The 23,746-nt window shown below is 38.1% G+C and overlaps 1 protein-coding gene across 3 annotated transcripts in view; it reads left to right on the forward strand.

Moving 5' to 3' along the window:
* Window positions 1-15,867: 15,867 nt before the first annotated feature.
* The window catches only part of FBXL7 (F-box and leucine rich repeat protein 7), a 316,213-nt gene continuing 308,334 nt past the window's right edge, over window positions 15,868-23,746 (forward strand). For 2 of the 3 annotated variants that reach the window (XM_027663792.1, XM_027663793.1), the window contains exon 1: window positions 16,399-16,449. Coding sequence is in view for 1 of the 3 variants with exons in the window: in XM_027663789.1 (XP_027519590.1) it covers window positions 16,371-16,449 (79 nt within the window). In the remaining 2 variants the exon portion in view is untranslated. Of the gene's footprint in view, window positions 16,450-23,746 lie in introns of all 3 variants that reach the window. The other variant, XM_027663789.1, reaches the window with a different exon arrangement.

A 23,746-nucleotide genomic window follows, 5' to 3' on the forward strand; every position in this document is an offset into this window, starting at 1 on the left:
TGCAGGGAGTCAGGATTGCTTTGATGGTGGGTAGTGCCTTGGTACCTTACTGTTTAAGATCAGCCCTGCTGAGAAGAACAGACGTAAATTTGCTGAAGGATGCTGTGGTGCTCACTGTAGTCTGCAGTTTAAAATGTTAGAGTTTTGATGGTGGCAAGAAGGTTTTTTCCTTGTTTGTTAAAGGACAGGAAGAGACTTCATGTAAAAGGTTACCTGTTTTGAAATACAGATTCTCTGAGGAGGGTATCTGCCCTCAGTCTCTTGATGAAGGAGCTGTAGGACACTGAAGCCATTGCTGTAACAAACAGCCAGCAGTAAGCAAGGACTGCTGCTGATCCATACAGGCAGCAGATGTCCCAGACACTTAGGTTTAGTGCCTGAATTGTATGGAGGCCTCTCTTCCCAGATGGATTAGACAGTGCAATCCTCAAAACCAAATATCCATCTAAGGAAACAGATTTATTTCCCATTCACCTGAAATCTGCTGAGTCTGATGTTCATCAGCATGGTCCCACCAGAAAAAGAAATCCCTTTCTATCTACTCAGTGTGAACAGTGGCAGACTAAGCTAGGACTTTTGCCAGTATACTCTGAAGGATGTCAGTCTCATCTGCTGTTATTTTTTCAGGTTTTGCCAAGTTTGTGTTTTCTCAGTAAAGTCTGGTTTTCTTTCAAGCAAGAAGCTATTTGTCATTTTTGAATGTCTGGACAATAAAATTTCATTTACAATTCCCAAATGCCTAACTGCTAATCCCTGGAGAATTTGGAAGATTTTCTGAGACTTTTTCTCCTCTGGCAAAAATTAGTTGAAGCTGATTGAGTAGCCTGAAGAATGTCAGGCAAGGACAAATAGATGGACTGGCAAACAGCAGAGTCTCAGGCTGCCTCATGTGCCTAGGAAACAATTAATCATGTATATATGACTTGTAACAATTGCGCCTTCAGCCTGAAAATTTTATTGGTCAATAAAATGGAAAAAAAAAAAGTGTCTTTTCCCCCCATTTTTATCAGGTATTTTATGTCTGATTACTAACTTAATGCAAAATCCATGGAAAAATTCAAGTTAGGTTTTTACAAGTGTGTAATGGATCTCTATGAGCTTTTAGTGCAGATAAAAGGCTTACAAAAAAAACCCCCATGAACATTGTTTAGCTGACATGAGGCCCTGGGAATACAAAGTTAGAATCAGTGCTATGTGCCTAAAGATTAATCTCCCTGTTAAGTTTAAGCATTCTTTGATTCACAGCATGTAAACTGCCTAAATAATTTCTTTTAATTCAGGGCTTTGTAGTGGAGATGTTACAAGTACCTTGAGGAAATTTTACAGGCTCAGGTTCCTGCCATTTGATCTTCCAGCTCTGAGTTGAGCTCCTGGGGGTTCAGACATCCTTTGGACAAAGTGATGAGGTTCCAATATGTGCCCTGAGGTGAAACTTTTTGCATAGTGCCCAGTCTTTAATGTCGTAGAGTTTTATACTTATATATTTTGACAAATTTAGTTGAATCTTAATTATTTATATAGCTTCAGAATGTAAAGTGATTCATTTCTGCAAAAATAATTGCTTCTGTAGTGTGAGAGCAAACACATCATAGTGCTGCCTTCAAGTCTGTGACAAATTAAGACATGTCACCAATGAGCCAGCAATTGCTGCTTGTTCCCACTGGGGGGTATCTTAGTTTTTATACTTACAAATTTTAGTATAGAAAAATAATGCTTTTTATCTTATTTTATCATGTAATGTATGCAACATTTCAATTATTCTCTTAATAGTCACTGTACTACAGTCATCTCTGTGTGTGAGAATTTGCATGAGTGGAGGAAGGGAATTCACTGCTGTGGGATTTCTCTGTCACTGTGTTTTCATGTTCCACTGCTGGTGGGTTCTATGGCATCAGTGGAAATGAGGATGAGCAGAGTGATTGTTCCTTCTGGTGCTTTTTTTGTATAGTTTTGCTGGGCTTTCAGTTTTTCTCCTGGGCATGAAAATAAGCACTAAACTGGGCTAGGAATGTTGACCACTATGGAACGGCAGTTCCTTACTATGTTTGATAACTAATGTGACAGAAAAATCCCTCTAGTAGCTTTGTGCTGAGCTTGTAGGCTGATGAGAAGTAGTTATATGCAACATTAAGTTTGGGACTGATCACTTGCTAATAGTGATCAGGTTCCCAAAATCTGCTTTTAGATTCTGGCTGATGACATTGTTCTATGGAGTCTACTTTAGCTATTGTGAGGGAAATCCACAATTATCAAGTTTTGATATTTGTGTGTGTGTATGTAATTTTCAGACAGACTTGCTGCTTGATTGCAGAATTTGACTTTAACTTTTATAATTTAATTTAGTTCTTTAAATGATTGAACCTGAACTCTCTATATACAGAACACATTATCACTGAGGTACCCTGGAGATGCAGGTGTGCCTGTGCCTGAAGGAGACCGAGTTGATATATATTTCCTAGTTTTTTCTTCTTACAGTCCCCCTTACCACACTAAATAACTTGTTCTTCAGAAATGGATCTTTATTTTGCTATTCTATCAAGCAGCACTTTTGTAAAAAAAAAACATGTTTAAGATTTCCTTTTCAACAGCAAATCAGTTGTAGCTGATAACCAGTTCTTTATTAACTAACTACAAAATCTTTGTTTTGTTTTGAGTTCAGAAATATTTACTAATGTATACCAAACACCTCCATCTGATTCCAACATCTTCCATGTGTGGATACAGAACTGGTTAGGTCATTCAGGGGTGCCAGACTTCATGAAAGAATCTTTACTGATGCCCCTAAGTGATGACACCTGACTAAACTTTTTTGTATATTTTTCAGTAGATCTGGCACTTCCAGTCCTATCAAAATTCATAGAACAAATCTTGATATTTCTTTCTAACATCTCATTATCCCTCATGCACATCTGGACATCTCTGAAATGCAGACATAAACACACAAACCCCACAATATTTTATTTTTATTTGTACATATGTATTGAACTGAATTTCTTTGGGTACTTCTGGTATTTAAGCAATAGCACACATAAACTGTAGTTTCTGTTTAATTTTTAAATGACAAAATATAAATGAAGATGTTTGCAATTTTACCCCCAGGGGATGCTTTTGCTTTGTCAACATAAAGGTTTTATTCTGCTGTGATCAGCAGTTACCTTGATTGTGTCTGTTTTTACAGCATAATGAGGTACAATGAATTTTAAAATGAACTTCTCTTTTCATTATCAAATTTGTCTTATGTCTAGGAAAAACTTCATTTGTTGAAGGATAGATGCCTTTTTAGTTCAGCTTGCTAATGTAGCATATGGGAAATTTTGAAATTTTGTGATAGCCGTTCTTGGTAGTAATCTTCCAATTTTGGTTGCAGCCATGGCTATCACTGGAGGCTTGACCTCTTGTGGCTGTCTGGACCAGAGACTGTAATCTTCCCAGGATATGGGTGAAAACAAGAGGTTTGGTGTCTCTAGTCCATGAAATTGTTTGCTTGTGCAGGAAACACCATGAGCTGTTAAAACTGCCATGAGGACATTTGACCTAGAGTTGTCCTTCGAATGCTGAAGCTGTTCCAAACTTTTCTTCCATCTAGTTGTTTCTGGCAAAATGTCAGAAAGCACTGCATTTTTTGGCTACTTTTGCAGTAAAGCAGACGATACCTTTTGTTTAAAGGTAGTGGAGTCCAGGGGATAAAATACAGAGGTGCTCCCCCAAGGTGGGGTTCTCTCCATTTTCTGAAAATGCAGGTTCTTCTTCACAGTCACAAAAGTGATCCCCAAAACTTATGAGTTAGTGGAAACTTGTTCCCAGTGAGGTCTGTAAATGTTTTGTACTGAACAGAAAGGATCCACTGGTTCTGTTACTCACCATTTCCCAGAGCAAGCCTGTCTTCCTTCCAGAGAGAAAAGATATGGGACTTGGGGAAGAATATACAATACTAATCTGGGGTTTAATGCAGATATGAGCAATGCAACCTCAGAAACACAGTGAAGGGACTGAAGCAGCTAAATTCAGGGTAGGTGGGTGAAACCAACTGTGTACTGAATTGATGGTTTATTTCAGCCCAAGGCCATCCTGGATGCAGGGAACTTCAGCTGGTCAGTCATAGTGTTCATCCACTGGTTGCACTTTGTGCAGCAAGAACTTTAGGTTTCTTACTTGTTTTCAGAGGATATTAGGCTGCCTGTGCCCTCTTCCAGCACCTGATTCTAGTTTGGCAGATCCCTTGTTGCAAGGTAGCATTTGCCAAGAGTAACTTATTTATTTCACATCTCAGAATAAGTGAAAAGACTAGTTTTTCCAGATGCAGTGTGAAATGTAAATACACTCATTAGTGAGGGACTGCCAGAATGGCCCTCAGCCTGGGGAGCCAAAGCTCTGGGAGGGGCCCCAGCACAGGGCTCTCCCCTTGATACCACTTTATCAAAGGTAAATAAGCTGAGATTTGCTAACTGCTGAACATACTTTGTGACTATTAATTAATTGAATAGAGATTTAAATGTAAAAGATTTTTAATCTTTTACAAATCACTATTAATCCATCCTGTTTACACTTCCATGCTCTAAGCAGGAACAATTCTTTTTAATCAATACACCCATTTGCTGTTTTACTATGGCAGGAAGGAAGGATTTGCTGCCTGCGTGCTTTATGCATAGGGATACCACTGCTGGGATCCCATGAGTCTGCATCAGAGGGAGACTGGGAGCTGAAGGAGCCTTGCCGTTAAGCAGATTAACAGTGATTTCTTCAGTCTGACAGCAATTGCATGTAACTGATTCTGTGCTTTGCAAGATGATACTTCATCAAATAAATGCACTGTCAAAGTTAATTAGTTACATTTTTGTTTTGCAATTTGCCTCCATGATGACATCCTGCTGCTAATGAAAAGGGCTCCAAAAGAAGATCACTTGTGCTTTAGCTGGTGGATTTTATGAAAACGTGAAAAAGAATATGAAGGCTATATGTTTGATTTTACTTCATTGGTTGGTGCTGACAATATAAATGCTATTTAAATTTTTTGGAGATTTTGACCAAGCTGGCAACTTTCAGGAGTCTGTCAGCTGTCTTCACTTGATAACGTCTCCTGCTCTTGTAGTTAAGACATGAATGCATGGAAACCTCTGAACTGTGATCATTACAAGAATGACCATTGTGTCATGTATTGCTTGTGATATTCCTTTATGTTCTATTCTTCAGAGTGCTTATCTCTTATTCTGTGAAATTATATAAAAAATTTGGGCTGAAGCAATGTCAGCAAATGAAGTTAAGGTGCTCATCTGTCTGTTAGATACCATTTCTATCAAAAAAACCCACACTGAGCATTTATTTCATAGCTGCCAAAATGCTTGGCAAGGGCTTCATTAGAAACATCTGCATATTCACAACACTTTGGGCCATCTTTCTAGAGATGGAGACCCTGTCAGCTCAAGGAATGAGATAGATAATGTCTAGAGAAAAATTCCCACCACTGAAATGTGGTGATTTTTCACTTTTTGCCTGAAATACTATAGACTGCATTCATTGAAACATTTAACAACAATGCAACTATATGGCAGCAATTATAAGAAGAATTATAGCATTATAAGGATTGCACTTATATTGCTTATCTTTCAGTAACATAGAAGTGTAGAAAGGCCTTCTTTTTAGATGGAGGATGTAGTACAAATTTACTGAGACAGTATAATTGCTTCATTTTCTTCAGAAGTCTGAAAAGTAGCTTATACTAATAATCATCATCAGCTGAATTGTTGAAGAATTGTGTTGTGCTTTTATCTGCAGCTAAAATCAGATGTGCCATTTTACAGTTGCAAAATCTGTATTTTATGTGTGCTGCCAACAAAGGCTCTGATAGTGGAAGCCTGAGAGGTTATTCCTTGGCAAAACAATATCACATTGATGCAGGTCATGTCAAATGATGATAACTTTTATGGTGTCTTGTAGTCTTGTATATTTTAGTTTCTTTTCCTTTATTCTGGTGACAGGAAACACCTAGGCTAATAAATACCTTACTAACAGAATAAGAGGAATCATTGAAAGTTGGGTTCTGAGTTCTCTCAGGATTATTTAAATATTCTAGGCAAAAAACTTCATCATTATTGAGGTTTTGTTTTTTTTTTTTTGAAACAGCATTGCTCTGGGAGGCATCTCTGCCAAAGTATCTCATGTATCCCTGGCACTCACATTCAAAAGCAATTGGGACAAGAATCTAGACAGGGCCTGGCTGTGGTGTCAGTATGATAGATCAATTTCCATTCTCCAAACTGAGAGGCATGTGTTCAGATGAAAATTATTCTACCCTTCTCCTCAGATGGTAGAAGGAGATATAAGCAGTTCAGGTAGGGACTGAATCACCTTTTTGAGGTTCATGCTTCACCCTGATTATTATCTAGAGATAAGAGAGTCTTGCCGTCTTAATTATCAAGGGTGCAGTCACACCTTTCTGTTTGTAGTAGCTTATTACACTTACATTCAAAATCTGGAGTTTCTTTTTATTTCTATTTTTAATCAGCAAGTTCTTACTGTACCATGGGAAAAAAATTAGTTGTGAAGAGGATGAGGATGACACTGAATACCTAGAAGTTCCATGAGGGAAATAAACTGGGCTCTACGGTGAATCTCAGCAGTTTGTTGTTTGTTCTGGGAAGCATCCTCAGTCAAGTGGACAGTTTTCCACTGTTTTGTTTTTGAATGGGGTGGCCACATCCTCCCCATTTACCCCCTGCTGCCTTCACCTCTTGCAAAACTGCTTTGACAGGGTAACCCACAATTACCAGAAGCAAAGACCCATCATTATGTTTCCATCAGACTGTGCAAATACTCATTTTAAAACACAGGAAGTCCTTGTGTTGTTGCCTAACTACATTCCTTAGGGAAGAAACAAACAGGCAGGGGTTAAAATCTAGGTGACTGATGATACCATCTTGACAAGCTTGGTTTCTCTGCCAGTAAATTTTAAAATGTGGTACAACTGCATCCTCTTGCTTTTCCTGAGACAGTGAGGTAACTGTCATGAAGGTCAACAATCAGCTCTCCCAAAACAAGGTGCAAATTTTGTTTTGTAGTTTCAGTATTCAAAAGAAATAAAAAGCATTTCTACGTCAATTTCATTGATTATGATTGCTATCTACACATGCCGTTGATGTTCAGCACTAAAATACTGAGTCAATAGCTTCCAGCAAAAGTCAATGCTTTCTCAATAGTGTTTATTTCTTCACTATTTTTTTTTTTTTACAAAAGCCTTCCTTTACAGATCTGTCACTCATCAACATATGGCTATAATTAGCGTTTATGTAGTTGGAATTGATGGGTGGCTTCAGTCAAGCTTCAGGAATCTTCAACCTTGTAACTAGGGACAGAACCTGGATTGATATGTGACTATTACAAGATGCATACATTTGTAGAAATCTTATGGTAGATTAAACATACAAGCACAAAACATGCATGCTTCACTTTCTGTCCCACGGTGGTTAGAAACAGGAATTCCCAAAGACACTGACCTTCAAGTATTGGACTATTTAAGCTGAAAAAGAAAAACATATGTTTTAAATGGATTCTTTTCTAACAGAGGAAGTGATTTTTTTTCTTGTTGTACATTCAATAGGGATTATTTTAAATTAAAAATACTTAGGAATGCTATCCATCCTATCAATTCTGTATGATATTCAGCTACTGTGGATGTGGATGCATGCTCCATACCAAATTGCTCCACAACTTGCCATAGTAATAAAAGAAAAATTCTATAAGGGGACTAACCAGGGGACCAGGTGGGACAGATTAGTCTTTCCTGACCTTGGCATCTGAGAAGGTTTTTTTAAAAATCATAATCATGGGCCTAAACTTACTATTGGCCTAAGCATATATGTTCTCTGAACATCAGTTAAAAAGAATTTTTTCATGGTTTTTTTTTTCAGTGACAAATTTTCTCCAAGACTAAAAACCAGCAAGGAAAGCAATCCAGACTAGAACAATAGAAAGGCTGGAGCAGCTGGCAGAGTTCTGTGATCAGTAGGTACAATATTATTTTCCTTAGGGGTGTGGATGTGGAAGAAGGGTAAACTACTTTGTTTTTCCGTTGTGATAAATTTTCGGGAAGACCTGGGCTACTGAAACTTCTTTTTCCACAGTCACTTTTTGGGATTTATGGTAAATTTAGTAATTGGGAAGTAGAGTCATCCTTCCTGACTTATGATGATGAAGTGCAAATATCAGCTCTTTATTCTCCCGAAGGTCATACGACTTGAGAATTGCTATGAATGTTGGCTTCTCGGACCAAAAAGAATAAACAGAGTGTTTTCCACTGAAAGGCCATTGGGTTCACAAGATAGTTAAGCTCAATAGAGTAAAAACTGCTGCAGTCATGTCATGTCTCTTTGCACAACTTTATGTCTCACATGGTCTCTTAATACTTTGAATGCAGATAGATTTTATCAGCTTTGAATAGCATGACGATATTTCATTTTCTCTTACTATTATATAGACATTGTAATGATTTAGTCCTTCTACTTATGTTCTGGTTAATTTTTTAGGTTCAAACAAAGTTTCTATCTTGAAATAAAATGGCGGAAGCCTGAGGCAATGATTTAGTATCCACACACTGTATGAGACTCATGGTCAACACTGGTATACCAGTATGAAACAGCCATCAAGAAGTTTTCATATATGATTACTTCAGTAGCTCCCAACATTTGGAATAAGAAATAAAGGCAGCATATCTGATAAGATCTGCTAGATAAATGTGGAGTTCCTAATGGTTACTAGCATACAGTCTACTTAAGCTCAAAACCTGTGATATGTTTGATAGCCAAACCTCTTCTAGAAAAGAATGAAATATACAGCTCTCTTTAGTAGAGGCAGCGAAGTTCGGTGGTAACTTGATCATTGTGTAAATGTCTGGCATTTCCTTCTATTCAAGGAAAATTGCATGGTACACATTTACTCTCAAGACAATCCATCAAGAGGCCTATGTAAGCCAAGAGAGTATGTTCATGTCAAATATTTCACCCACAATTCTTATTTTTCATTCTGAAGCTTGCTTAAGAGTAGCATAAAGTGGATATGTGTGGGTGTGTAGGGGAGAGGAAGGCTTTCCTAGCTGAGAGCCACACATCTGGAATTCTCTCTCCATAGTCATAAACTGGCCGAGTAAATATCCTATGTGGGATCCTTCAGAGAAAAACTCAAAGATCTCTTCCTTTTATCTTTATCACGGTTTCCCTATAATTGTTGTTTTGTGTGGGTTTGAGGTAAGAGAAAAAGGGGACAGTACTTTGTTTTTAGAGTGCCTTTCAGGTGCCACTCTGAGTCTCCTGACATAACTACTTTTATGTTACACAGGCTGATTAGTTGATGAAATTCTAGCTAGTAGTTACTGAGGAAAGAGAAGTTTTACAAGAAAGGTTGCTGTTAACTTTGAAGGAAACTACAATAGTCTGAACTTTCACTATGTTTTGCATGGCCATCTCAGCAATGTCTCAGATTCTGGCTCCCAGAGGATGTCTGGAGAGTGTCAGCTGGTCATATGTCATTCTCTCCTTCTGCTGACATAAACCTGGAGTCCTGTCACTGAAGTCACTGCATGTTTGTGCAATCTGTGCTGTCTAGAGTCTTTATCTAAACCCTACATTCCATGTGTATGTGTTGAATAGGAAGATAATAAGAATAAAATCTTATTCTCCTTACGTTTTCCAGTCTGTTGGGTGAACAACTTAGTTCAACTACTGACCTGAGGGTGTCTAGGTTGTTTTTCCTCTTGTGATTAAGTGGCAAGGTGAGTTTGTACTGCCAGAAGCATAGCTGCAACACAAGGAATGGACAGATTAAGAGTTTTGTTTTGCAGACAGGCCAGACTTATTTTTGGTGGCTTTGGCTTGGTCATGTTTCAGAAACCTCACTCGTAAGAGTTTTTCCTGCCTTCAAAACCTCACTTGTTTTAACAATAACAATAACAAATTATAAATGTCTCCATCTGTAAGAGAACTAATTCGATCAAATTGAAAGGCTCATGTTACCCAAGACATAGGGAACAGTGTGCTTGAGTGCTCTGCAAACATTGACCAGAGACATTACTCTTAGGCCCTGTGAAGATTTCTAGACAGCAGAGTACCTGTGGGTGCAGAATTTCATGAAATAGCCATCTTTACGAGTAACATTAAAAGTAGGATTGATTCTAGGCTGGTTTTTAGGCTGCTGTTCTTAGTTTCCTTGCAGGTGGATAGGTGGCTTACATATAAACCTAACATTTCACCTGGCACGGCAGAAAGGCTGAACAGTAGACAGTACTACCATTTATAATTTGCTTCCAAAACTGGTCTATAATTCTACAGTTCTCTAGTTTCTTTCTTCTGTATTGTTATCTGTCTAGTTCCCATCAAAACCTAAGTTATATGGTATAAAGTGACTTAAGCCCTCAACAGTATAATCTCCCTGCTTTATATTAGGCTGCACTGAAACCCTATTTGTGTATGGAGCAGGAAGAGAGTTACAGACACCCCCCTACACTGCTGATTTGAGGCATGTGACTAATATACCTTAATGAACAGAACCCTTGTAGTGGCTTAAAAACAAAGGCCTCAGGCTTAAAACCTGTCAATCTGATATTCCTTTATAATGAAAAAAAAATTATTTGATTTTGCCTATGTTTGTTGTAGAAACGATAAATACGAAAAAGTATTTGGTAGGGAAGGAAGACAGATAAGATATATTTCATAATAGAATAATAATTTTAAAAATACAGCAAAAGGTACTTAAATCTGAAGCTCTGTTTTCATTGTATTTTACTGTCTAATGAATCAGAAATAAGATGTGTTATTTTATTGAAAATATAAAGTAAATCTACAAGGAGCAATGTTATCCTGTTAGATTTATTCCTCTGAACACAACCAAACAGCTCACGCTGAGTAAGACTGGGGCTTCCGTTCAAACAGCAGTGGTAAGACTGTGGGACTGGAATCTCCTGTATGAAGGGAAAATTTTAACAGTAATACACATAAAGTCTGTGAAAACATAATACAATGGGCTCTTTGTGCTTTAGAAACATGCAACTTTTTTTTTTTTTTACTCTGAGAATTTTGGTGTGTTGCATTTGCAACTGCACTGAAGAATTTATATTAACTCTATCTGAAAGGGCAGCAAAATATTCACTAGAGAAAGTTGTTCACTGTCTGGGAAAAGTTTTTGCTTGTAATTCCACCTGAATGGGGTTTATGTTTAGCTTTTTACTTGATGAGAGTCCTCAAAGCTGGAGACATCTGTCAAAAGGAAAATAATTCCTTACTTGAAGGGGAGACTGAGATGATTGAATCTGAAGCTTCACTACATAAATTCCCCCCCCATTATCTTTTACAGGCCAGACTTTCATTCTATGAGAAGATATTCACCCAGAGCCTGTTTGCAGTGACTGAACTCTTTCTGTGGCAAACCCTGGCCATAGGTCTGATACTGAGGAGTGGCTGTCTGGTTAGTCTTAATGGTACACCAGCTCTGTAAAGGAGAAATGACAAGGTCCTGCTTCTTCTGGATTTCCCATCTGATGAAAGCACTGGCAGGGCAAGTTAAGGCAGCCTACCATGAGTTTAAATCTTTTTGAAAATGCAGTATTTTATATAAAAACAATTAAATGGATTAAAGGAGGAATTTATCTATAAAAGAAGCTTCATAGTCCTGAGCCTCTGCGAGGACCAAGTGAAAACATCTAGTGTAATCCATTATTTGTAACTTTTGCTTCCTTTGACTCCTGTGATAACTTTTCTGTGTGTGTGTAAAAGTTTATGGCAGTCAAACTGTCTGAAACGTTACAGTAAGTGAAGTCATTGGGGTAGGAATAGAGGTGTAGGGCAGTCTTTTTCCATTCCTGTCAACAGTTTTAGTTTGGTTCCTTGATTGTGTTCATCGATGCAATCTTTATTTAGATCACCACATTCTATTTTTCATTCTGAGGCAAAATCAGCCCTCCCAAGACTGCTATAATCCCAAAGTGGCTAAATACTGTTGTGTCTGACACAGTAATGAAAACTGCATTTATTTATCTTGTATTATTGACCAAATCATGTATTTTGTTCATGTACATTGACACATAATGTCCACAATAAAACACTTTCACCCAGAAAAATGCCAGTAAGTCACAAAAAAAAAAAAAAAAAAAAGAAGAAAAAAAGAAAAGAAAAGAAAAAAAATATCCCTCTTTGAGAAAAGAAGCTCCAGTAGCCAGATAAATTATGGGAAATAACACTGCAAGGTATCTAAGTGTCTTGACAGACTTTGCAAGCTCTTCTCCTCATGCTCCTGTGAGGCCTGAGTGAGGAGCTGGCATGGTGGGGCAAAGGGAGATAGCTCTGTCTCCCAGTAGCCACGAGCAGATAGGAGAATCTTGGGCATACAGCAAGATGTTGAGGTGTGTTTGGGAAATTCAGGACTCATATGAAGATGTTGCATAGCTGCCGGAGGTTCTCTTATTCCCATTCCCTTCATAATGCTAGACCCCATTTACAGCCTAGTGTGCAACATCTGCTGGCAGGATCTTTGTGAACATTTCTTACAAGTACTTTGAACAGTGTTCTATGAAAATTAATTCTTATAGATACTTGTATGAGCTGTGTGAAGGGCATTGTTGTAACTTTAAAGGTGATCCAAACACAGAGAAATTAAAGTCAAAGGTCTTTGGTAACTTGAACTAAGCTCTTTGATACTTGGAATATCTGATCTGAGATGCCTTTAAAATCTGAATGTTAAAGAGCCCATATATACTATGTGATATGTTCAAAGCATGGCTCTTTCTCTACAAATTCATTTGTAGATCGGTATGTTGAGAATTTTAAGCCAGACTGAAGGGTGTCCTGTGAGTGTCTGGAATTAACACTTTTGAAATTTCTATCTTACAAGAATGTCCCACTTCCCATGGGGGCTGTGTCAGAGATGGGCACATCAATTCCTTTTCCAGCACCAGTATTCAGTTGCCTGAAGCAAGATCACTCAACCTCAGCGTGATTTTCCCTGAAACTGCGTCTTCTGACTGCTCATCATTCTTATTTCCAGGGAACAAGTAGAATCACTAGATATGTCTATGAAAGGTTCACTGTACATAGTGCAGATAATATCTTTGGGGAGATATGAGGTTTACAGTTAAGTAATCTGCTCTGAATGCATGGATTATGACTAGAATAAAGGTATTCTGCCTGGATTTCACAGTGACTGTGCATTCCTTTTACCCCTGTGACTGTACTCCCATTGCAGCAGACCTCAAATCTTGCTGGAAAGCACCAACTATGATTTTAAAAAATAGTTTTCTTTTTCTGTTAAATCAGGAAGAAAGACTCCTCCTGCTTTTTAGAAATTATAGAATTGATTTTGAGTCAATATAAACTGTAAAGGTATGCAGGTCAAGGAAGAACTCAATATTGAAGATGTAGCTTAATTCTTTTGGCAACTGAGAAAAGTGTTAAAAAAGAGAGGTGCTGGCTATATGACTACCTACATAGCATGGCTATTTGCCTTACAGTACAAGATGAAACTTGTCTCTGTTTAGAATCTAGAAAATGGTGGAGTAAAGTCAAGAACATCAAAGGATATTTCTCATACTGTACCAGAAGTAGTATGATAAAGCAGAATTAAGTAATAGCAGACAGAAGAAGGCAGAAAACTTACAGGGATCAAAATAGAATTTGAACAAGAGCTCCAGGTTTATAGTAGAGATAAGGTGGATTAAGAAGTGTGTCCTAAAGATGTGCTTCTTGCAGTTTAATTACTGTAAGTTCCTTTGGTAGTGTGATGAACCTCAGTGTTTTGATGTTTAGAGACATATGGTCCTTTGTTTTTAAGTTTACAAGAAGTCTCATTCTAAGCTTACTCTAGGTCTACAAGGTGATTTGACACCGATCAGTAGCACTACTGCTGGTTCTTGCCCAAATCAAACATTTCTTACTTGACAGATTACACAAGAAACAAAAGATTGCTCTCTCCTTCACTGGTGAACAGAAGCCTTGTTTCTTTCACTCTACATTCTCTTCTCTACCCCTGTTTTTCCTCTTCTCTACCCCTATTTTTCCTCTTCACTACCCCTGTTTTTCCTCTTCACTACCCCTGTTTTTTCTCTTCACTACCCCTGTTTTTCTTGCAGTATTTAAGTGATAGGTAATTATGTTGCCCCTGTGCCCCTTACATCCCAAGAGTCTTTCTGTTGTAGTCAGGTCTTTCCTGCCTTCTTTTGGAAAACACGAGTGTGACTTCATCATATTGTGTAATCAAGTTTAAATTAGTGCAGGAAAAGATTGTACAAAATAATATTTTTTATTTCTGCAATAAGCTTCATAACCTGAGGGTAAAAAGAATAGAGGTCATTGATCTAAAAAGCAGTCTATTTACAAAACAATCTACATAATAAGTTTTTAGAAATTTTGTATTTTTACCTTAAAATTAATAGTTTGGTATGTAGCTTTGCTGCATATAGCTTTTTTTTTTTTTTTTGTAAATTAATGTTTTTTATCTTGTACTATAGTTCAAAGTATGTTGTGAAAATATCTAGTTTGCATGTTTCATCTGGGTAGAAATAGTTTTTGTTAGGTTTTGTTGTTGTTGTTGTTGTTGTTGTTGTTTGTTTCCCATAAAAAGAGGGCCTTTGTTTTAAAGTTGTAGTGAGCAATAAATTGCATTTGTCCAACTATCATGCAAGTATTAGTAATACTTTCTTAAACTGTCTAACAAGGCCCACTACAAAGTCCCTAAGCAGTTAGGCATTACAATCTCCCCTTAGGAAAGGGTAAACTGATTAAAAAAATTATTTTGAGTTACTTTTACATGATTGCACTGCAAGTTGTCCTCCTTCTTGAATATAACCTGAAATGTACTTCCAAAAATTACAATTGTTTTCTTTATCTGGAATCCATTGTAGTTCTAACTGTACAAATAAGTTTTCCTTGTTTTAGGAAAATAATATAGTTTTCAGATTTATGTCCCTTATATAAAACTCCCATATGGTCATTTTGTACAAGTCAAGGTCTTTTGGCAGTTGTACTAGTTGTACTAGTAAGACAGTGACTTATGATCTGACATATTATGAAAATCTTATTTCTGGTTATAACAAATGATCTTTGTGAAATGATGTAGAAGAAACTCTCCCTTCAGTGTTTTGAAAGAAGTTGTTCACTAATTCTCCTTTAGAGTGATAAAGCTGTTAACTGCATATGAGTTCTATTTATTTCCATTCTCATGATTCTCTTCTCTTCACTTGCGGGGGAAATGTCTATCCCCAGGTTTTTTGTGCACTTTTTCAACAACAGAAGTGAAAAGCAGCTAGTACCACAGCTTCATCTAAAATCAGCTGCACACATTACTTTTCTTTGGCTTCTCCAAATAAGGTTAAATTCTAGTAATTCTCATCCACTGACTTTCTTTTCCAGTGGAGTGGTTGGTAAAATAATTTGTTTTAATTCTGGTGTAGGGCAGGAAGGTCTAATCCCAGGAATGGGTCAGCCAAAATTATGCTATGTAAGTTACAGCAAGTTACCTTTATTGCACTATAGATAATATGGTCTTGGACTAAACCAGGGTTTGAGCGTTGAACTGAACATGAATGAGTGTGATTTTGGGTGTCATGAGCTTCAGGTTATTTAGTATTTCAGATGGTTGCTGTCTTGAAAAAATTAAGCTAAACCTATATAATACACACAAAGATTAGACGTGATGAACTAGGGGAATGCTGAACTTGAATTGAAACAACAGAAACGTGCAGGCAAAGGACTCTCAGTCTTTGGGGTTTTTTTGCTCTCCCAAAAGAGAGTATTCTGGCAGGAAATCATCTTTTGCTTGCCTTTCTAAAAGTAGGCTTTGCATCTACTGATCATCCTGTGTTGTGCACACAGACTATGCACAGATCATGTTGCTCCCTAAAGGGTGGGGAGATGAAAGTCAGGTGTGATCCATGGACTACCAGGACAGGGCCTCTCTAGTCCTGACCCATCCCTCAGTTCCCAGAAGCAGCTAAAAGCAGGACAGATCTGTAGATGGTTATGAAGTCCTACCAAGAGTTCAGATCACAAGACAATATCAAGCCATAGGCAGATTGAAGGTCAAACCAGGAAGTCAGGATTAAGATTAGGTCCAGTGATCAGCCAGCAGGTCTGTAGCAATAAGGCTAGGCCAGGAAGCCAACCTGTAGGTCAGGGCCTAAGTCAAGGGTCTTTCATGGCCAGCCATGGCTGTGGAGAACAGCACTCATCTGTCATAACCCAGGCAAGGAGTGGAGGCCCAGGGCTGAGCTTGAATAGACTTCTGGGCTCAACGGTGTGGGAGCAGCCTCACCTGAGGCTATTTAGGATGTATTAGTGCACTCAGGGCCCTGAAAGACTGGGGCTATCCTGTAATGTGCTCCAGAATGTTTAAAGGTAATGGATTCTCGTTGTTCCTTTGTTATCCTGGTTGTCCCTTCCTCCATAATGGAACCACCAGTACATGAAAACAGCACATGTAAGATATGCTTCTTATTTTAATATACTGAATTCTTAACAAAGCCTCTTCTTGCCATAGTCAAGTAATTGCTAAATTTCAGAGATCTTTTTGATGCCTTTTCATTAAAGTCTCCTTTCATCATGCTGCTAACATTCTCCTTAAACGTCACAAGTAGAAAAAAAATGCAGGGTGTTTCATTATGAGTTGAAGATGACTTATGAAAGCAAATTTCTACAATTTGCAGAACCCTAGCTGAGCAAAGATCAAACTTCTTGTTTAGTTTGGATATTTCTTATTTCTTAAGAACCTTTTAAAATTCATGAGGGAGGTGTGTGTGTAGAGGAAAAAGTAGAATTGCCATCTTACAGTAGGCTGGTGGAAGGAAGGAAAGGAAGAACCTGGATTCCTGTATCTGAAGATATCCTGGTATGACTGAAGGGGAGAGTGTTTTATCCTATAAAGCTAAGACACTAAATGTGACCTTGAGCTGCTGCTGCAACGTGTCACAGAGGGGATGGAAGAAACTCCTATTTCCCTTGGTAAGAAGCTGTTGGTTGAGTTGCAAGCAGCTGAAGTGGAAAAACCTGGCCTCATTGGTGGATAAATGCTCTCCATGAGTCAGGTCAAAGCCTTCTGTAAATGGGTTCACATTCCTGTAGATGTGAGCCAAGCAGTTTTGTGGATTTTTTTGTTCTTAAAATTGCAGCTTTATAAGAAAGCCCATGTGACATTTTCTTATCTTTTTGCTGGCTGGCCTCCTTATCCTTGTGTGGTAACAGCTGGACAAGGAGTTTAAAATAATGTTAGTATTTGACTGATGCACACATACTTCAATTCACATGCTACATTTAGGATGCTGTACAGTTATGAACCTGATAGATACTTGTGAGTAAGCACTCAGCAGAGAACTGGTGGAGTTGGAAAAAGATGGTGGCAAGAAGCACTGAACAGCTCTCAGGGAAGAGAAATGAATCTTACCAACTTGTCAGAAGTTGGGTATCCAATTCAGTGAGGTATTTCACTGTATATCTTGTATGATAGTTCATATCCTTTAAAATAAAGGAGAAACTACACAAATGTCTGGATTATTTAACCAAACGAAAGTCAAATGGCCTCTTTTCCATGCTGCCAAGTGTTAAAATACAATGATTCATTTTTTCATCTGTGAAGTTTTGCTGGTTTGTTACTTTTATCAAGTTGACTCTACAGTTGGATTGGTATCTGATTGACAATGAGTTGTTTAACATATCATGTTCATTTTTTTTCCAACTTGTCATTTTTTTCCCTTATATTATGAAATTCTCAAACCATGATTGTCAAAAGCAGGGATTCATTCTGAGAACACAGATTGCCAATCAAGAAACTCTCTTTAAAATATTATAAGATTGCCATTTATCCTCTGAACAGGAAACTTTATGGAACTTTACTCTGTTCTTGCTTAATCACCATTTTTAAGGCCCCTGTGATATTTGTTGTGCTTGTAGGGACAGCACATAACTGCTATCTCCTTGCACCTTGGGTACCTTAAAAATAATGCCAGCTGTCTCATTACAGGGTTCTGCAAGGAGATGGAAAATTGCTGTCCAGAAATAGTGTGGTAATTAGCCTGTTAACCCCGCACTATCGGCAATGACTAACTGTCTGAAACTCCTTCCCTGGAAAATACTGTTCTGCTGATATGAATAGACTCACACTATATGGGTAGTACTCATGGTGATTTTGGTCCTCCTGACTCGACTCTAGGAGTTTCTAGAACTCCCTCAGCTTCATGGAAAAAAACCTGCAGTGTAAACACTTGATGGGCAGGGCAGCCTCCCTGATTCTGTGAATCCTGTGCAACGTGATGAATGTGCAGTGCCATTGACAGTGCATAGTTTAATGCTAGCTTATGTCTTTATGTTTCACTGGCTTGGAATGATCTGAGTGGGTGCTTCTTCTCCAGAAGTAAGCCATGCTTGCAGCGATGTCCTGTTTCTCATGCTACCCTCTTTTGCTGTTTTGTGTTTTAATCTATGCCATGCCCATTTTTCCTGTTGGCTCTAGGTGTCTGGCCCTGCAGGTCAGGTGGCCTTACCAGAGAGATAAAGTAACTTTTGTGTGTTGTTTGGAGTAAACAGTTTAGGAGAGTGAAGTGTCAGCTTGATGAAGAGTTTCTGTGAAAGAAATTCAAATACTTAATATTCTCGCATCTGTTCTCCTGAAAAGCAGTAATAGTTTTTTTTGAAGTGTCACAATAAAACTCTTGAAACTAGAGAAATTGCTTCATTCTGAAAAACATACCAATTTTTTTGACTTCTCATCCTTTGTAATCTTTACACTAGCCTACTTTTAATCTCTATTTCTTGCATTAAAAATACTGCCTAAAATAATTCTGATTGGGATTTTGAAAACATAGTCACATTTTTTAAGTCTCCTGTCTCATTATGTACTACAGAGTTTTCCACTTCATTGCAAATAGCATAATTGTACCGGAAAATGGCAGAGGAACTCTCTTCAAATGGCCTTTGGTTTTTCTTCCTTATTCAACATTGAAAGTTGAGTGACTCTTTGCTATTTTTTAAGCTTCTTGAACAGCTTTGCATGTTTAAAAAGTTATTTGTAGGCAAATGCTGTTTTCTGCTAAGTTCTTTCTCCTTCCCTCCTAACTATTAGTTCAACTTAATTTAAAATAAGCTGTCTGTGTTCCAGTCACACTTGCTGGACTGTGAAGTGAGTACATGTAGAAGTATTCTAGCCAGAAGCCACAGAACACACAAGTATGTTTTCTTTTATACAAGTTCAATGCATGTTGTTTGCATTTGTATGAAGGACTAGAACCTTATAAATGTGTTAATTAAAGCCTTCATTTTGACTCCATATTGATAGTTTGGAAATATTGGTCAACCATTGCTTACTATTGCAGAGTTAAATAACTCACTCTGGGGTTGTCTGTTTGTAAAAACTCTTTCCATGTTAGGAAGCAATCCATTTTGTAGCTCTCTAGCTCTTTCATACTGGTGTTTTTTCCATGTGAGTGAAACCTTTTAAACTGTTGTTCACTAAAGTTGAATGGGAATAATGAAATATAGTAAATCCCAGATGTACACATTGCTGGCTGCTTTGTGTTGAAGCACTGCCCTCCAGATTTGAACTATCAGTGTTACATGCAAGAATGAAAAACCCTGTTCTTGGTGCACGTGATCAGTAGGCACAGTAGACTTAGTATATAAGATATGCCAATGCATGGCCTTACATGAGATTGTCAGGGAGTAAAGAACATCAGTTATAGACCATATTTTTACTGTGCCATTAAGAGAATAATTGACATTTGGAATGGGAAACATCACTTTTTGTTGTATGATTTCTGTGTAAATACATATAACAACTTCTCTCTTCTTTAAGAAGGTACGTCTCTGTCCATTATGAAAGGAGGTAATCTGTAAATTGTGTGTTTTCTAAAGAATTTCTTTTCCTCGAAAAACTGAAGGATGACTTCCCAGTGTAGCATTTATTCCAGGTGAATAAGTGATGATCCCTTCAGTTGCTTTAGCTTGTGAAGAAATTGGAATCCGCACAAACAATCCTTAGCACATTCACAAATTATGTTTATCAACAGTATAGCCTAAAGGAAAGCCATTTTAATTGCAATAGATGTCTAGTTCAAAATTATAAACTGCAGAAGTTTGGCTCAAAATGGTAGGTAGCTTCTTGCAGAACAAAACTCTCTCTCTGATTAATTTTCGATATTTCATCTTTTCTTATCTTTGGGCATAGAGAAACAGGTTTTTGCTGTGTCAAACTTCATTGCACTGAACAAGACATGAGTTTCTGTGGTAGCTGACTCACAGACAATGAAGTATGGGACTGTGATTTCAAGTGTGGTAACCTGATTTTTCTTCACTTCGTACTTGAACCCAGCCATCATCCCTTAAATGCGACTACAGAATAATCCACTTAATACTACCTGCTTGATAGTATAACTGTTTTATTTTGCTTTCTTATCAACCTCTTTACACTAAAAAAATGCTACTTCAGTTCAGAGGTTGCTTTAACCATATAGGCTGATACTACTGTTTAGGCTGTAAACTAGTAGCAAGCCGTTTTGAAAAGAAAATCACACCTTTGATAAATTGATTTCAATAGAAGTGTAGGAAACATAAAGCAGTGTTCTGCAGTCTCAGCACAGGGTGAGGAGCACTTAACTGCTTGAAAAGCTGCTTTGTAATTGCAGCTGTTAAATCTGTGTAACCTTTACCTAAGCTATGCATCAATGCCTTTCCTACACATCTGTGCTCTGCATGCTGCTTGCAAGTACTTAAGTGTGTGTCCTCTCAGCACAAACACAGGTGACCAGTAATTCAGTTCTATTTTGAAATTTCTTTAATTGAGCATTCATGGGGCAAATTGATACAACTCATCCCCCTCAATCTGTTAACATGGTGCCTCTGACCTGACAGAGATGATTGATTGCGGGACTGTGCTCTGGTCAGGTGAGTGGCAATTGAGCTGACAAAGCAGTGGTTTACCCCTGCTGACAGGGAGGCTTATTAGTCAGAATCATAATGAGCTCCACTGATAGAAGAGGATGGCAGTAAATCACAATTTCTTGTGCTGTACTTTTCTGTTTAGAGACATCTGAATACTCAGTTCACAAATAAAATAGATTCTTTGTATTAAAGCTACGTCTTAGACTACCTTGACTGTTAGGTGCTTTTCAGCATCACTAGGAGGATAATGGTGTTGATAACCTTTGCTTTTTTTCCAGGGGATTGCAAAATACTTGCATAAAACCATTTTATTTTTGTGGAATTAGTGCATGCCACGTCCCTATTTTTTTAATGTGATGGCCCTATTTTTGTTTATGACAGTGATGGAGTCAGTTTGAAGTAAAGTTGGTGTAGCAATCAGCACTTGAAGTTGGCTGGTGTAGCAATCAGCACTTGAATGATGAAAAAGGGAAATATCAGTATTTGTGATTGAAAACGGAAGTCTCTGAGTTTATCTATTTTAGCATGTATTCCAATTCTCTTTACTTATTTCCAGACTAAAAATGAATGGCAGGGGCTAATGAAATCCCTGTAAATTAACTTTTGCAAGATTTGAACATGTATAGGCCATCTGTTTGCCTAGGAAGACCAGCCAAGGCCTTAGCTGAGACTTTAACTGCATTTAGGAATGCAAAACATGAGTTTTATAGTGCAATTGTTCTTATTTCACTCTCATGCTGGCTGCAACAGCTGAGCTGAGGGGAATCCCTAGGCAAGATAAGTGTTGGGTATTTTCACGCAGTGTTCCCTCTATGCAAAACAAAATCAGAAAGGATCAAAACATTCAAATGAACAGACTGAACCTGCATGTTTTTCAGAGCTTTTTTTGCTATCTGGAATGAAACAGCAATATTCAATACAATTTGCTATGGTTTTATTCTAATTTGTGAGAAATTAGGAAAAATAAGGAGTCAAATGCAATCCTATTACAGTTCCTGAAGTTAGGTATACAGGAGATTAGTTTCCTTTCAGGCAGGTAGGAACCAATCCACTCTCCCTGAGAATTCTAATTAGAGCAGCCAGTAATAGAATCAGTGCTGCTGGATCTTTACTAAGACAGTCAAACTGTGCTGTTGGTAAAGGCAGCAGAGTAACTTTGTCAGCTCACAAAGTGTGGGCAGGTGCCATTCAGAGAGGATTTTCTCACCTGCCTAGCAGGTTTGAGGATGTGTGTTGAGAAATGAGGTTGCTGATGTTTTAAGCCTAGTGATTTACAGACTGGTAAGGAGTTGTACTTTGAAATATGACCAAGCATCTGCTGCCAGTCATGAATCTAATATTTCTTGAACTTAAAGGAGGAAAAAACCCCACCTTGAAAAACCCAGAAAAGCAGCTTTGTAAATGCCATTTCTGAAGAGGGAAGGAGAGAAAACAGACAGATGCACTTCGTTGACCCTTCATTTTCTTACCCCACGCTCTCCTCCCACAACAGCTTAGATCATTAAGCTCCTGTATAATTAAAACTTGGTCCAAGTCACACTAATTCTGTTTACTGGCCACAATGGAGGATATAAATACCTAATCACTTCCTTACACAGAGGCTGCTTCCTGCCAGTGGTTTGCAGTTGTGAAGGACTCTGTCCCTTAGCGAGCTCCCTGTACAGCTGCTCGTCCTGTGTGAAGGAGCCTTACTCCAAAGTGGTCCCCTGCCATGGCACATTTATTTCCACAGATTCCTCCTCCTGTTTTTTCAAAGGCAGTAATATCACTTTCTATAAACAAACAGCATAGAAAGGCTATTGTCAATGCACATAATAACTGGAATTAAATGAAAAAGGGAAGAAAAAGCTGTCTTTTAAGGTTTTCTGAAGGGACTGCTATTCTAATGGGCAGCTGAAACCACAGCACCGAAGTCCTCACAGATGAATAGGTCCTGAATTTAAATCCACTGAAGTCATAACAATGGTTAATTTACAGCAACATCATTAATACAGAGTGTTCTCTCCTCAAAGTGGAATGCAAAATGTCCATCGGTAATCCTCAGGGCGTGCAAAAGTTAAACAAAGTGCTGCCTGCAGTAATACTTCATGGGCATTTTCGATCCATCCCAAACCCTTCCCTCTCTGTAGGAAGAAATAACTACCAGCAGGAAAGTAGAGAAGAGGGAGAACCTTCCTAATTCACGTCACCATGGTCTTGTAAAGTTGTCATAAGTGGCAGCTTGAAATAAGTAGCTACTCTTGAGCTCTAGTAGGATAGATACAAGCTCTGACTCTTTGGGGAGGGGGAGATGTACTAACAGTTGTATAACAAGCTTTGGCACTGGAGGAATTCTCAACATTAAATGGAGCATTTCCTCAAGACACTGAGAACCCAGAGCTGTTATTCTTGCTGGTCTTGGGCTCTGCAACTCCAAGAAATTAGTCTATGAGCTCCTGCTTTCTCTATGCAAGAAGAAAGTGCAGACTCGCAAACGATGTGAAACTAAATAGATGCACTGCAGTCGCAGCCCTTCACCTTTGCTGGCAGTTCCAGGAATACCCACTGTTCTACTGAGGGTTTAAAGAGAATTATTTCTGTCTTTTCTCTCTCCTTATTTCTTAAGGCTGAATGCTGCTATAACCAAATGAGGTTGGACTCTATTTTGCTGATGTTTTACTTATGCTACTGGGTAAAGTCCCAGTGAAAGCTACTGGTTACAAGATCGTGATTAAAGCTCTTTAACAAAATAATTTTGAAGTGATAGTGACTAATTCAGTGTTTAAGCTGTAACCAAAGAGTGACAAGTCAAGATGTCCAGTGCTTGTGCTTTGGTGTTTGAAATGAGTCTGCTTTCGTTTGGTGTTTTT

The sequence above is a fragment of the Corapipo altera genome, unplaced genomic scaffold (genome assembly GCF_003945725.1).
Source record: "Corapipo altera isolate COAL_440 unplaced genomic scaffold, ASM394572v1 73, whole genome shotgun sequence".
Classification (NCBI taxonomy): Eukaryota; Metazoa; Chordata; class Aves; order Passeriformes; family Pipridae; genus Corapipo; species Corapipo altera.